General features: G+C 43.1%; 1 protein-coding gene and 1 long non-coding RNA gene across 11 annotated transcripts in view; one reads left to right on the forward strand and one right to left on the reverse strand.

Moving 5' to 3' along the window:
- The first annotated feature begins 3,257 nt into the window (after window positions 1-3,257).
- Window positions 3,258-6,334, forward strand: LOC112962768. Its single transcript, XR_003252405.1, has 3 exons — window positions 3,258-3,496; window positions 5,167-5,261; window positions 5,908-6,334. It is a non-coding gene; the product is annotated as an uncharacterized LOC112962768 (long non-coding RNA).
- The window catches only part of CDC27 (cell division cycle 27), a 33,609-nt gene continuing 24,304 nt past the window's right edge, over window positions 6,203-15,507 (reverse strand). For all 10 annotated transcript variants that reach the window (XM_026059211.1, XM_026059206.1, XM_026059213.1 and 7 more), the window contains 6 exons: window positions 15,208-15,416; window positions 14,407-14,524; window positions 13,483-13,611; window positions 11,853-11,927; window positions 11,508-11,688; window positions 6,203-9,236 (listed from right to left, as the gene is read on the reverse strand). In XM_026059211.1, coding sequence (XP_025914996.1) covers window positions 9,154-9,236; window positions 11,508-11,688; window positions 11,853-11,927; window positions 13,483-13,611; window positions 14,407-14,524; window positions 15,208-15,416 — 795 coding nt within the window. In that variant the 3' untranslated portion in view covers window positions 6,203-9,153. The remainder of the gene's footprint in view (window positions 9,237-11,507; window positions 11,689-11,852; window positions 11,928-13,482; window positions 13,612-14,406; window positions 14,525-15,207; window positions 15,417-15,507) is intronic.

Consider the following 15,507-nt stretch of genomic DNA (forward strand, 5'->3'; position numbering starts at 1 on the left):
GGGGCAGGCCGGGCCCGCCGGGGTGCTGCGGCTGCCGGGCAGGGCCGCCGCGGCCTCGCGTCAGCGAGGGGACACAGGTGACGCTTGGGGGGCTGGTGTCCCGCAGGTGACAGGACAGTCGCATCCCGTGGGCCACACGGGGCTCGTGTCCTGCGGGTGACGCACAGCTCGTGTCCCGCAGATGACAGGACGGTCGTAACCTCTGAGTGACACGGGCCTCATGTACCACTGGTGACACGGGGCTTGTGTCCTGCAGGTGACACAGGCCCACGGGTGACACCAGGCTCCTGTCTCACTAGTGACACAGGGCTCATGTCCCACAGGTGACAGGACAGTCATGTCCCACAGGTGACACCAGGCTCCTGTCCCATAGGTCCCATAGGCTTCTGTCCCAAAGGTGACACAGGACACGCAGCCAGGGAGGGAGGGAGATGAGGAAGGCGAAGCAGCAGAGGAAGAACTGTGCAAGAGGGGGACACAGGGGTGAAGAGGAAGGCCTGGGAGAAAGCACGACTAAAGTGCGCAAAATGAGGCAGCCTGGGAGGCTGCTGGGGAGCACGCTGGCTGCAGGAGGGTAGGAAATAGCCATTTCTAGCATTTGTAGGGAGTTTTAGCTCCCCAGATTGCCAGTGGAGCTGAGCTGCACGCACACAATAAGCAGAGGGTCCCAGGGTGGGAGGTGCAGGGAGAGGGACCCAGGGGACAAATGCTGTCATCTTCACACAGGATCTTCATGCTGGAAGGAGCTGCTTGGCTGTGATATGCTGCCAACACCTTCTGTACATGGTTCTCTGACCTCAGCAAAAAAGATTCTGAAACTCTTTCCTGCTCTTCATTCTCCTTCAACAAATGGTTCCGGTTTTCATCTGGAAAGTGCAGACGGTCCCAAACAGTCCTGCCTGGCAAGAGGGAAGGCCCAAGTGGGGAGGTGCAAGCCTGCAGCAGATCCAGACCAGGAAGAGACCAGCTAACACCAGGAGAGCGCTCACTGCTCTGTGGGTAACTCTCTGTCTTTGGCCACATCTGTGCTCAGTAATGGGTGTGCCTTGGCTGTTGAGTGAATTAAGTTATAGTTTCAATGCTGTAGCAGACTGAAGTAACCCCAAGGCTGCTCCCAGGAATTTATCATGACCCACTAACTTGCCCGAACACTGCAACCTGTCTGGTAAACTCTAGCGTGATCGTGCATCTTGAAACATCACATCTTTTTCTCCCAGACAAGGTAAAGCCTTCCACTGGTTTCTTCTTCTCACTTGAGCAGACATAACTGATGCTGTGGTGCAGTTTATCCAGTTGTTGCCACTAGTTTATTTTTACTTTTAGCTTTTGTCCATTTGATGGGCTGGTTTTAATTCAAATAAAGGCAAGAATCCATGTCCAACAGGCTGAAGACAAGACAAGCTCCTTTGATCTTAGCTGATGGTCTGGAGTTTCCTATAGCAGCAATCCTGAGATGTTTTACTTGTGTCCTAAAGAGAGAATAGCTGAAATGCTTGCAACTTCTAAGAGATCCTTACGTCTCAAGCAATTTGTTAGGAGAAAAAAGCCAACATTTTTACATATGAGAAATACCAGAATACAAATATAAAAAAGTAACTGCATTTATTTCAGGCAGACAGCAGTGAGGTTCTGCAGTCTTTGATATTCTTTGTGCACTAATTGCCAAATTAGTATATGATGCTATATGATGTATGGGGAGGTCAACAGAAAAGCTTAAAGCAATACAAGAAACATAGTTTAGCACTCTAGATTTCCAAGCCTTCCAGAAACTAGTCAGTTGACCCTATGATCCTTTTGTGTGACAAGAATCAGTTATTTCCATTTGGGAAAACTGAGGCACACAGAGGACATTTAAGATGCTCCAAATATGTTAACAGCAGAGTCAACATTACACATAACATCCTGGTTCTCAATGCCATAGTTCCTCCCCCGGACGTGCCATTGTAAAATATCTCAAATCTCTGAGAAAGGGTGAGTTCTGCTGGATATTCAAAGGAAGAAAGTCCCAGTTCTAGCTCCGTGGGCAAGCAGCAGAGCTGTGGTGGACACCTCCTGATCCATTTTAATCATGAGTTCCCCCTCACCTCCCCAAAGTCCAGGTAGTTCCAGCCACCAGATGATGCTGATGGAGAGAGAAACACTGTTACAACCAGAAGCTTTGCACGGGATTAGCTGAACATTTGTAATACATCTAGTGTGTGGAAGCAGGAGGTGTCCTTTTGTGTCAGAGGATTACCACGCGTGCATTATTAAATGGAGGTAGTCTTTTGCTGTTGAACAGATATTTTAAGTTTTAAGGACCAAAATGACAGTTGAATTTCAGAGGAAACTTCAAGTAAGACCATTTATATGCTGGGTATACTCCTGTTTTTTAAAGATTGGATTCTAACTTTTGTAAGTATGTCTAATGATATAAATCAGCGATGGAGCAGAAGCTGGATTTCAGAAGATTTGCAATCCCTCCTTCCAGGAAACCCTGCTGGGGGAACCCTCTGATATCCACAGTAGTAACCAGTTGAAGGAGACACTCCTCTGGGGGACTGTGTTGTGCAAATAGCTGAAAATAACTTGTCAGCTTTTCTTTGAAGAAATAGTCTAAAAGCGTTACCATCCTGCGACAACTCAGCTTTTAGGTCTTACATGTCTTCTTCAAAAAGTCACAACTAAGCTGATGGATCAAGCACAGGTTTATACAGAGGACTGGATACCGTGCAACCAAATCTCCTCCGGCGGCAGAGGTTGTTCTCTGTCGAAAGATGGCTCCTCCGGTGGGGAAACGTCCCGACCCGGCGCCCGGGTGTCAGGTCTGTTCTGCTGTCCGTGAGAGGAGGTTCATGGCTCCTGAATCAGTAACAGAGAGTACGCCCAATTCTTGCAGCTTGCTCTGAGTGTACCGGCAAGTGCTGTTCTGGTGGCCTTCGAAAGACCGCAATTGCTGGTCCAGGGAGGATGTGGCCTGAACCTCTGGCCCTGCTAGATTTAGTGGCAAAACGCCTCTATGTTTCAATGAAAGTTCATAGACTTCCGACACAGAGCGGCCACCTTCACCGTCTTGCGTACAAACACCTTCCTCTACCTCACCTGCCCCGGGAAAGGCAGTTGCCGCCTGGGGTTGGTGATCAGGCTGTTGTTCCCTGGCCACCAGCCGCAGACACCCGCGTCCCGAGGGAGCCGTGCTCCGCACCGCGCTGCCAGCGAGGAAGCAGATGCAGTAGCCAAGAGTGTTTAGAAGGAGGTGTTTCCTCAAAAAAAAAAAAAACAGAGCGGCAGACGTGCCGCTCACCTGGCCCAGCCGGTCATGGGGAAGCGGAGTCGCGACTTCAGTGAGTTACTGTGCTAAACCGGCGCGGAGGCGCGTGAGAAGCCGCAAAGGGCAGAGCGCGGCGAATCGACCCCCTCGCCTCGCCGGGCCGGCTCTCCGCACGCCCCCGCTGCTCCACGGCCCGCCGGGCTTGCCAAAATCGGCGGGAATCTCAGCTGAGGAAAATCGCTCGAGGTAAGGATGGTCCGAGCGGGGCCTTGTGGCTGCGGGGTCCCCGGGGGGGGGGGCGATGGCCGTGGGGGCGCAGCACGGGGACACGGGCAGAGGTTTGTCACCCCCCCATGCGTGTGTGTKKKGGSGTTTTGGGGGGGGGGGGTCACTTTGGTCCCCTCACGAGGAGGCCGCTGCCACCGCTGCCCCCCGCCCCGGGGATGGGCCCGGCCGCGGTCCCCACGTTACCTGCCTCGCGGAGGGGCTGCGAGAAGCGGCGGTCCCTGAGGCGAGGTGGCGGGATCCGGCCCATCTCCTCAGAGCGGGAAGCGCCGGCGGGGGCCGCGCGCAGCCCTTTCCCACCTCGCGGCCCACCGGGCAAGCAGGGCTCGGACGGCTGACATGGCCGCCGGGCCGGGCGGTGGGGACGCGCCAGAACCTTCCGCGGCCCAACTGCTGTGGAAACACCACCGGAGAAACGCAGGTAGAAGCTAAAAGAAGGAAGGGGATGGATTAGGCGTCTTTGTATCGCTGAGTAAGCCAGAGCCTCAGTCCCACGCGTCGTCCCGGTCTTTCCCTCTGTCCCCCATGTCGTATCAGTCTCGCTTCTGATTTGAAAAGCAGTTAGAAGAAAGAAGCAGAAGTCTTACTCTGTGTGTTARTATAATTTAAAACACCACTCCTGTGAGGATTGGGAATACCGGCCTTCTTGCCTTAGAAACCCAGTTCTTCACCACCGCACGCAGCCACATCACGCGACTCCTTTCAAACTGACACAGCTCCATTTTAGAAAAAGAACTAGCACCTTCCGCAGCTCGATCCCCGCCGCTCCGCGACGCCTTGCTCACGTAAACTCCCTAACGTGGACAGACGGACAGGACGTAGGAAGACGATGAAGCAGCAGAGTTTCCCGAAGAACAAAACATAATGAAGTATAACATACCGGCAAGAAGCTGCCTGCACACTTTCATAAAAAGTAGATGCCAAAAATATGAGTAGGAAATCTTAAGGTATTAACAACCCCTAACGTGCGCTGCATTTCTGTGATTCAGGCGTGGAGTCTTCCAGCTTACAAGTCAAGTTGTATTAATACTTTGCTTTTCTCTGGAGATATCTAAGCTCAGTCTACCACTAACAAAGCTTTGTTTCACCACTAGGAAGCATACAGGCTAAATCGCCCTTATTTGAGCCAACATAGAAAAACTGCAATCTAGATGCAGAAAGAGTAACTCAGCTCTCCCTGCTTGTGCATAAAGCAGGGGGAATTCTGCTATAGGAGCAGCAAATTTAACTGTGTGAATACATTCATATGTGCAACTGTAAAAGTCCATGATGGGAAGAAATATGGAAACTAAAAAAGGGAGAGGCAAACTAGGGGTAAGAAAGGGATAAATTCAGTATAGCTTTTACAGCCAAACCTGACTCTCAGAAACTTACTTTTTAGGCTAATGTAATGGTCTAAAGTAAGCGCTAAAAACTGTAACTCAAGATTACTACACATGCAGCAAGAAGAATTGCTACGCAGCTATAAGCCTCGGTATTTTACATGCACACCAGTACATTCATCTTCCTGGCAATCCTTTCCCTCACATCTCAAAGTACGGCAATGTCTCTAATCATTTAATTGATAAACAGACAACAGGTTGCAGTCACAGACAATTTATTACATAATTAAAAATCTGTGCCTTGTCTAGGAGCTTATTGAGTCGCCTATCAAGATGGAGGACAGAAGCTGATAGYGAGCAGAAAACATTTTTGGAAACTTTGACGCCCATCCCTAAAATCAGGGGTAAGTTTTTGGTGAAAGGACAAACAGGTACTGAATAATATCCACTAGGAACTTTTCTTTGGGCCAATTCTATAGCAGAACTCATAAAATCCCCCAAAATTTCCCAGCCCCTTCGGTACCCATTTTTTTTCCTATTAAGTCCCATTTCCAACCCCATTTTACCTTCAGTCACGCTAACCGAACAGCACAGAAAGGTGGGGTGGTTGGCAAGTAGAACACGCTCCCGCATCTCACTGACAACTCTCCAGCACACAAGGATTTTCTTTTCAGAAGTGCTAAAACACGTAGCCCCACACGGGTTCACTGACTTCAGGTTTGAAGGACAGACAGGCAGCAGCTCTCGCTAGAGAAAATAAGGTTAAATTAAATCCCCTCGGAGCTCTCAGAAGTTTGAGTGCTGTTTTCACGATCCTCTAAAGGAGCACTGCTGTGCGGCAAACACTTCCTTCAGGCAGAGATGAAATTTCTCTCTTAATTGAAGCATGCACCTACCAGGGTGCAAGGATAGTAGGATATACTACTACATAGCTAAAAGCCCCGTAAGAATCCATTTTTTCACTGCTTGGCTACTAATAATTCAAGTTTTATTGTCCCAGCTAAATAGCATGCCTAAGTGTGTGCTTCACTTGTAATTTCCTTTAACTAGAAGGAATAAACTGCTGTTAGAGGAATTCATGTCAAGAGACACTGTGAAAATGGTGCCACCTATGAAGCCGTATTACAGGCTTCCAGCTAAGTGAGCTGCAAGGACGACCCCAAGAACCAGCAGCTAGTGCAGGACCGAAGATAGACCCTGAACRCCCAGAGGTTGTGTCCTTAGCCCTCTCTCCAGCTTGGCTGCGCACGGTCACCGCGGAGTGCTTCCTGCCAGGCCCCGAGTGATTCATCCCTCTCCTTAAGGATGAATTCCAACGCTAAACCAAATGACCTGGTTATAAACCTGCTTTTAAAAGTAGTTTATTTGGATTTTCCACATCCTTTAATGAATCGCAAATATATTAACAGAAAAGACTTTTTTTTCTAAGACTGTACAATTTTTGAAATAAAGTCAGGAAAAGCAAAAAAAAAAAAAAGACAAATAACATTGTTTCAATGCAAATAGTACACACCACACCCACACTTTGCATTTTTCCATATTTTCGTTGTAATAAAATGACAGTTCCCTAATTCTCTTCAGCAAACACACTTGCTCTAACCTGGCTGTCAGAGTGCCTTCATGCTTGCCCTCCCTCTCCTCACCCCTCTTCAAAGACAGCAAAATTTTATTAAGTACTGATTTGGGGGTATCTGTTTAGAAGGTAAAATAGCAGCATGGTCTCATTCCCATCGTCTAATTCCCATGGTCTTTTTACTTGAAATTATTGGAAAAAAAATCATCTTAAGGGATGATATACAGATAAAGCAAGGGACAATTTTTAAGTATTAAATCTTCAGGGTAACATGAGTATCCTTCTAAAATCCCATCTGAATAAAGAGCTCTTTCCAGGCTGTTAGAAAAATTCTGCCACAATGGTTCACAACTTTCAGAGGACAAAATTAAAAGGGAAAAAGCCATCTTGTTTCCTAGATCTCTGGTCCCCAGTTAAACAAGCAGTGTTTGTTTGGGAAAAGTCATGAGAGTAGCACCTGCTTTTTAAATCAGAAAAGAAGGAAAAAAAAGTGAGCAATTTGGGGGACTAGGTGTGCTCAGTGCATCTCTACATATAATGACAAAAATCCACTGGCTTCAAATGAGAGTTTTCTAGCTCCCAGGTAAATGGAAGAGACTCCTCTTTTTGCTTAGGAAAACCTAAGTGTTGGGAACAAAAAGGCAGCCAATTAACACGTTAATTGGTGGCATTCACACAAGTACTGCCTCCAGACCTTATGCTGGGCTGCTTCTTGGTAACTCATCCTTGAGGAACCCTTCCTGGGAGGAAGGCACTGGAATCTGCATGCACACGCTGAGGCTGGATGGGAAAACAAGGTAGCACAGCTAGAGGCAACTCAAGAGCGCTGTGTATGGACTTTACTGGAGATGCAGATCAGCCCTCGGGAAGCGTGAGCCCTAGGTTCTCTTCAGGAGGACTCCTCAGGAAAGAGGATCACCCCAGAATATCTACCACCACCACAAGCCTTACAAGATTCAATACACTCAGGTCAGCTGAAACACTTCATGATTTTCCAGGCAATTCATCCACCTTCCAGACACAGGCAGATCTGAACTACATGGCAGAGGCACAAAGCTCCTTTATATGTTATCATTCCTCAGATTTTAGAAATTCCTTTTCACACTATTAGGAGAGTTTAAGCCTATTTTTCACTGCTTATCCTCCTGCCTCAAAGAAAAAAAAAGATTAGCGAATGATATTCTTGCACAGCACTTGTGGATTATTTTTCATGAGATAAAGGTGTCCACGCAGCTCTCAGCCAGAGAGGAGGTGTGACAGAAGACATGCCAAGTGTAAGACAAGGACACAATTAGGAAAAAAAAAAGTCCTAAAGGTAACTAGAGGACCCCTAAAAACAATATACATAAAAAAAATTAAGACTGATCACAACAAATATGTTGCTATGAAATTTATATCATTCCCAATTTATTATGCATAAATTGCTCTTTAAAACTGCTTATATCATACACTTTCTTTATCATCACTGCATAAAGGGCACCAATCATTGCTGCAGAATGCTACAGAGAAAGATCATTTTGGACTCCTTAACATGGTGTAGCTTTCTTCTCACAGAAACAGCCTCTGTGGAGAGGAAAAGGGTCTCAATTCCTAGAGTGAGAATGTACTCTGAGAATCTTAAGAGAACAGCTAAGAAAGAAGGAGAGGAAAAAAAGAGCGCAAGAGAGAAAGAGATAATTGCACGTTTGCATCCTGCTTAGACCACACTTTACAAAACAGTTTTAAAAAGGATACTATCTTAGACAAATATTTGATGAATTTGACTGTAAGGTTCTGATTGTATTAAGGCTTCCATGGTCTTCCAAGTTTATTTAACTAGAAACACGCAATCATTGTGGATTAAAGGTTTGATGTTTCCACATTACAGTTCTATCTACATTTTTCTCTTGATTTTCCCTTTATTAACTTTTATTCTTAGAATGAGAAGAACAAATCAAGGGGTATACGAAAAACAAAGCAACATGTTGCCGACTTGTTTGTTTGAAGTACAAAGTAAACACTGACATTTTAGAAACTAGGTGAATAAATTAATTCTTGGTTAGAACATGAAAGCATTCTGTGAAAGCTGTGATTCTGCAATGYGATTCTCCTGCTACGTTTACACTCCTGCAAGTTTGCACTCTAAGTAGGGACACTGGATATTTCATACAGTCTGACATACTCCCAGTCCTGAGCATGTGCATTATATTTGTTCACTTGGAGACACTGCAGCTTTAAGGTCATTTACATTCCCTGGCATTTAAGTTACACTACAATATGCAAAAGTCTTTAACAGCCTGCATTTGTCAACACTGTCCTTGAAGAACTCAGAAATGAAGTTGAGCACTCTGCTTACCAAGAAAGAACCAAACTAAGACACATTTCTGGAAAAAGAACAAGACACTGCTTCATTAGTACTATCCCCACATCTACTGGCTCCGTTACAGCAAACCACAAGTCTTTCTTCCATGATATTCTTCCAGCAAAGGGGAATCCAAAACCAGCATTTCCTCCTCAGTCATTTTCATAAGTGTGTAAGAGCCAACTGGTCAGACTCAGTAGCAGCTGAATATTGCACTGCCATTAATTCTGTGTACAGTTTCAGTCTGAGTGGTGTACTCATGGTGTCAGTGGAGAATAACRACAGTGCTGGCTCAGTGATGTGAAGACCCAGGATGCAAAGGAAGGGGAGAACACAACAGTACCAAGTCACACCCTCAAGCCCAGGTACTGGCTTTTGGAGGTTAAAATTCATCACTTTCAACTGCATGGAGCTGTGTGTCATCTGCATCCGTCATGCTGCTCTCTTGGGATTCGTCTGTGCCAACTTGAAAGAAAACACATAACAAAATAGTCAAACAGCACGAAAATTCTTACACAACTCCCGTGTGTTAGAACAGTAGCGATGTCTTTATTAGGCTTCATGAACAACATGGAAGCAAGTTCCAACCTTTTTCCCCTTCCCCTCAAAATGTTTAAGCCATATGGCTTCTTCCTTTTACTTTCTAATATGTCAATTCATGCCAGCTTAATAAAGTTTGAATAAATGCATTAAGAAAGGAATTAACATGAAGTACATGTTCTAGAAACAAGTAATCTCATTATTTTAACGCCTTCTTATATACCTTCTGCTAAAGGCCTGAAATTCCTGATGCCTAGTAAGGTACAAATCAGTACAGCAGGTTTCAAAACTGCCTCAGAAGCTATTTAACCTTCTCACTCCTTCGAAACATACCAGCCATCTCAAATGCTCATATTAATTACCCTCTACATTAGTGCATCAACACCACTCAATTTACAATCAAATAATATTCAATTATTAGTGTTAGGGAATCTCTACTTACTCCTTGCCTTAATAGCAGAGAATACTGTGCAAGATCAATGGTAAGAACTGCTTTAAGTAAACATATATAGAAGCTTCTGATGCCGAAACTTGCATTTCAAAGCCACATTTTGATTTGTGGAGAATTTTTCCGCTCCCTCAGCTCAGATGGTTGTTGGCCTATAGCTTCCAGGAAACTAAATTCCTATTGTTCATTTGAGTGAAGACAGCATGCTGTCCACTGTGTACAAGATGAATGTGTGCATACTGAGAAGCTACTCATATTTAACTTCTGTCCTTGTTAAAATTAGCACCAAGGTAAATAGCTTAAGACGGTTGTTCTGCACATACAATGGTATGGCTTCAGTCTGCTCTCTATAGCACAGTTTGGCATATTGTCATTTTCCAAATACCTAACTTGTTTCACATGAATAAATACAGATGCCTTCATTGCTCTAAAGAAAATGCTTCCACGCGTTTCTGAACAATGGATACTTCAAGTCCTTTGCTAGGCAGTTTAATGTACAAAATGGCTTACATTAGCCAATATATTAAAAAACTCCCTCCACAAATACTACCTTAATTTGCTTTAGTTAGTCTCACATATCCTAAGAGAGTTATTCATCTTAGACTGAGAAACTGTTCTGTATTTTATCTGCAGAGCAAGGGAAACTGAACTGCTTAAACGCAGCATAACAAGAATATTGTTTTATTTCAGTTATGCTTATTGGACAGATTAAGGATTTTTTTTTTTCCTTCCTTTTACTGCTCAGTGGCTTAGGTGTTGCTCAGAAGCTCAAGTACTCTGTCTCCATCTTCTGGGCAGAAACATGCTCATCCCCAGCGACCCACAGTATTCTAGATTAGTCCAACTAAAAGAGTGGGGAGAGAAAGTCTGATACTTCACAGGCTAAATTTCTAGTATTAAAAAGCACACTATAAACAGGATCAATAAAGTCAACATGATATACAGCAGCAAAGTGACATTTTCAGATGAAGATTTAGGATTCTAAAAAATAGCATACTCCTGTTAATTTTCCCCTCCCAAAAAAGAAAATKAAGCAGTTTTTTTCCCAGAAGCTTATTAAATTGCTTATTAATATTTATTTTCTATCACTATCTATTTCTAGTTTGTTTCAAAGAGGTCAATATACATGCTTATCCAGGCTTCCAAAATTTAAACACAAAATAAAGTCAGAGAAAGAGGAGAAATCTTTGCCATTCCTTTTGTAGATTATTTCCAAGTAGTCTATTTGGGAGTGTTTATTTACTCTTGTTTCAAATGAAACTGCTTCCATGACTTTCTTTGAAAGCTACTTTTGAAGTTTAGCAGACCACTGAGTATTTTTGGCCAACATTGTTTAACTGCTGACAAAGACTCTAAAAACAGTTTCATTTTACACCATTCAGTTAACTTGAATGATTTGATGCTTTAATAATGGAATATTTGGGGCTCTGGGAGCATTTCAGTTTTATAAAAGCTATTAACCAACCATGATTTGTGTGATTAACCCCGATTTGTGCAAATTTACAGTATTCGTTGAGAAATTTCTGTCCCATCCCTTAAAGATTTAGTCCCTGTAGATGTAACATTTACAGATTCTGAAGAATCTCACAATCCTTCATTTCATGCTTACTGCAAGAGGATCTAACTTCTGAATGAAGAACCTCTGGAGTTCTTACTTGCTGAGCAGACAGGTTGGCAGTACATATGAGCACTAGCTGACACCTAAGAGGAAATATCTCCTTGAACGACGAGAAGGTGGAAATACCGACCTGATTCATATGGATAACATTCACTGATTTGCTCTTCTTGAGTTATTGGTTCCTCATCATCTGGAAGGTAACGTTTATCGATGGCCTCTTTAATCTGGTTGTTGGCTCCTTTGGGATCTAAATCCATTGCCCATGAGAAATTCATTAGGGCCAAATGAGTTTGACCCAGTTTTTTATAAACCTAAAATAAAAGCATAGAATGCTGCACTTACATGAAGTTGCTACTTGAAAGTTTGGACAACAAACATACTAAGCCACGCTGGTTAGTTAGCCTTGCCTACATCTCTGCAACAAAGGGAAGCAAAGGACTTATGATCGCAATTAAGTTTCCAAGGATTTACCTACCTTTCCTATTAAAAAGTAAACAAGAGACTCTTTGGGAACAATCTGTTTCAGTTCTTCAAGTTCTTGTAAAGCAGACTGAAAAGGAAGAAAAAAAGTGAGCAAATATGAGCTAGCAGCCTGCAACCAGCTATGGCATCCCTAAACTATGATTTAGTGCTAATGCAAAACAAAAACAAGACGACCTGACATTTCCATACAGTATGTTCCATTAAGAACAACCGTACAATCTCATGACAAGTATCTAAAGTTTCTTTTACAGTAGTTTCTTCTTTAAAGATTGATAGCACATTTTAGCCCCATTTTTACTGAAACAGAGCAAGTATATTTGGCTTTGGTCTCCTGCAAAAACAGTAAAGACATTTGACATATAAAATGCTGCCGCGCGCGCGCCCCCCTCCCCCCAAGACAGTGTATAACAGGGTGTAAGACACAAGAAGCTGACAGTGGGTTTACAGTGACCACTTCCTTTAATACACTGAGCTTCTGAAAAGGTAAGAATATTGATTTGTTTTGCCTGGACATACTGCTCTCAAGCCTAAGCTTTTGAAAGGTTCTGGATACTTACCTGCAGACTTTTAGAAATGGTTTCTGTGTATAGTTTAGGCATTTAAAGCCTAAACGATTTAATGAAACCTCTGATCACCCCAGCCCATCTCTGGCAGGAGCATGGGGAGCGTCAGTGCTCTGGAACGGAAGTTAGTGGGTGTATATCACAGTCAAACAGATACTGAGGACTGTTGCAAAGACTCAAGCGTAAGAAATAAGGGTCAGATTTCAGTATGTGTTTTATTTTGCCTTTTAAGGAAGGAATAAAGCTAGGTATGATAAAGAACAAGTTTTCTTTTCTTGCTCTTTTATTTAATCTTTTGTTTATCCTCTAGTTTTCATTTTTAGAAACAATCTACAAATGGACACTTAAGACCTCAACCTTACTACAGCTTATATTTAATTGGTTCAGTTATGAATTTTCAAAACAAGTCCTAAGTAAAGTTTTCCCTTTACATGCGCACACACATTTTTGAAGCAAGATTTCAAAAGCCAGACTGTGGCTTGTATTCTGTGGCCAAGAAAAATAGGCTAGAGAACAAGAGTCACTGGAAAGAGACTGTGGGAAAGATTTCCACTCTTTCTAAATAAGATAGAAGTCAACAGGGGATCAGACTGTTCAGAAGTTGTTCACCTTTCCTTTATTTACTAGATAATACAGCCTTTGAAATATCAGGTTTTTATTGGTGTAAATGCTTTATAGGGCAGTTCRCTGAGCCATTTTTAGTAATTTGGTATGTCACGTTACATAGCCACACCTCAGCGACAGTTGTAACAGTTTCCCACTCTTTCCTCTCTTCTTCCAGGGTCAGTCAGATTAAAATAAAAAAGTCAACTGTCGGCCTCAGATTTTACAACAATCAAAAAATTTAACGTAGTTCCCTCCATGAAGAAGGTACTTCTCAAAGCAAATGCTTCATGTTAGTCACTCTACAAGAGGCAGATGTCCCAGGCTCTTCCTGCTCCCATTGCAAGCCCTGATGCTACCAACACTAATGTGTAAGCATTTAGCTGCCAACGCATCCTCCTTCACAGCTACAGCAGTTTAAAGATAATTTAGAGCTGCCCATGTACCAAAACTTACCTTGTATTTTTCATTTGCAAATAATACAGAAGCTCTATGGAATTTGCATAGTGGGTTCTTAGGGTCAATGTTAATAGCTTTGTTTAGAGTATCCAAAGCCTTTTCGGATTTTTTCAGTGCATGCTGAACCTATCAGAGAGGGAGGACAATCTTAAAAGGGAAAGTAACAGCTGATCTGCCAGACGACTACAAATTCATTTGGCTACATTTACTGACAATCTGTTCCTCTGAAAGTATTATATTTCTCTAATTCCAGAACAAGCCTTAAGAAAGCAAGTTTTCTTACAAGAAAGCTTTGCCTCTTGCCCGCTTCCCTTCTCCCCCCTCAACACTCTCCATCCAACGGATGACAGAAATCATTTAACCTCTGGCCAGGAGTTAACTCAATACTTACTGCAGCGTGTAAGGGGCCAGAAGTATCTACTACCCCTGTAGAATCTGACATGCTTCGCTGCCATGCAACAGGCAACGAATGCCAGCAGGTAGCTATCCATCACGCTTACAACCTTATGTCACTATTATTAACATTTAAGAACCGCATCACAACTTCATAAGCAAGCCTTCCCTAGAGTGTTGCTGCTGTTAGTCTAAGTTCTGCAAGGGCAGATCGATAAGTGACCAACTTTTCAGACAGCTGCATACATTTAATTGAACTGATGCTGGTTGAAGTAACTGCCACTACAACTTGGAAGTATACAACTTCCCCCAAATTACTTTTCGTCAGTGATGAAGAGGAGGGTTTCTCTTCCTACACAGTAATCCTGTGGTTATTCATTCATATTGGAGGATCTTACATGCTGTAGGTACTTTGAATTTGTTTTTAGGGGAAAAAAAAAGTTCACAGTATGACTTTTCCATTGCAAACACAAAGTACAGAAGCAGATTAAAACATAACAAGCATAGAATTAAGCGCAATCTACTTACTACTCCAATGTGACACAGTAAGACTGAGCTCTGAGGATTGATATCAAGTGCTTTCTGGAAATGCATTTCTGCTAGACTGAATTTTTCCTGTTTGTAATAAATCATACCCAACCCATACCTGCAAACACAAAAACAATTCTGTTAAATAAAACTGCTTCTAATCATCAACTAGCCTTTGTCAGTAAACATGACCTGACAAGTGCTCTACAGACTTGCCACTCAATCAAGGGTATGAACTTTTTCTTATGGGAGAAAGCTATGACTAAAATTATCTTTTTTGTTCGACTGCATAGTTTGAAGAACTGATATCTGATACACAGATAAAGGGGCTAAATAGCTACAAACAAAAGTGAAAAGCACATAAGCCTCTCCAAGTTTAAGCGATTTACACTAGCAGGTCTGACTTTTACAGCTTTATCTGAAGAAAAATATCTAAAGCAGTAAGAGAAACAGATTATATCCTGAGGTATGAAAGATTAGTTCTCTCTCATCTCACCACCTGGGAGGAAAGAATAAAGAACTAGATGCACTAAGAGTACTGCATAAAAGAACAAAATAGCTGGGATAATGCAGCCAGGAAGATCTGAGGAAAACCAGAAAAGCTTCACTTTTTCCCCTCTCCCTCTTTGTGGAAGTAAGCAGTTAATGAACATGAGGCCCGCATCTTCTGCAGGAACAGCTTTGCTCTCTTCTTAGRGAGAAGAGTGCTAGGGAAATGCTGGCAGTGGCAGCATCAGTAAGATATTTCTCCAGGACTTCTGGATCACATGCAATGGAAGGGGGATGAGGCAAAAAACTTACCATGCATTATAGTGTCTAGGGTTGACTCTGATTGCATTTCTAAAACAAGCTAATGCTTTGTCTAATTCTTCTGTTAACACAAATTCATGCCCCAACAGGGTGTAGGCATAAGCATAGTTTGGATCAACTTGAATAGCTCTCTGGAAGAACTTGATTGCAATGTCATGCTCTCGTTGCAAGCTGAAACAGTTTCCTGCAGCACACCATGCCTAGTAAAAACAGCATTGCAAAGTTACCACGCAGTCCCTTTTCACAAGTTAAGGGTGACAAAGTTTGAGCTGAACTGATTTTCCCCATACT

The sequence above is a fragment of the Apteryx rowi genome, unplaced genomic scaffold (assembly GCF_003343035.1).
Source record: "Apteryx rowi isolate R43461 unplaced genomic scaffold, aptRow1 scaffold_154, whole genome shotgun sequence".
NCBI lineage: Eukaryota > Metazoa > Chordata > Aves > Apterygiformes > Apterygidae > Apteryx > Apteryx rowi.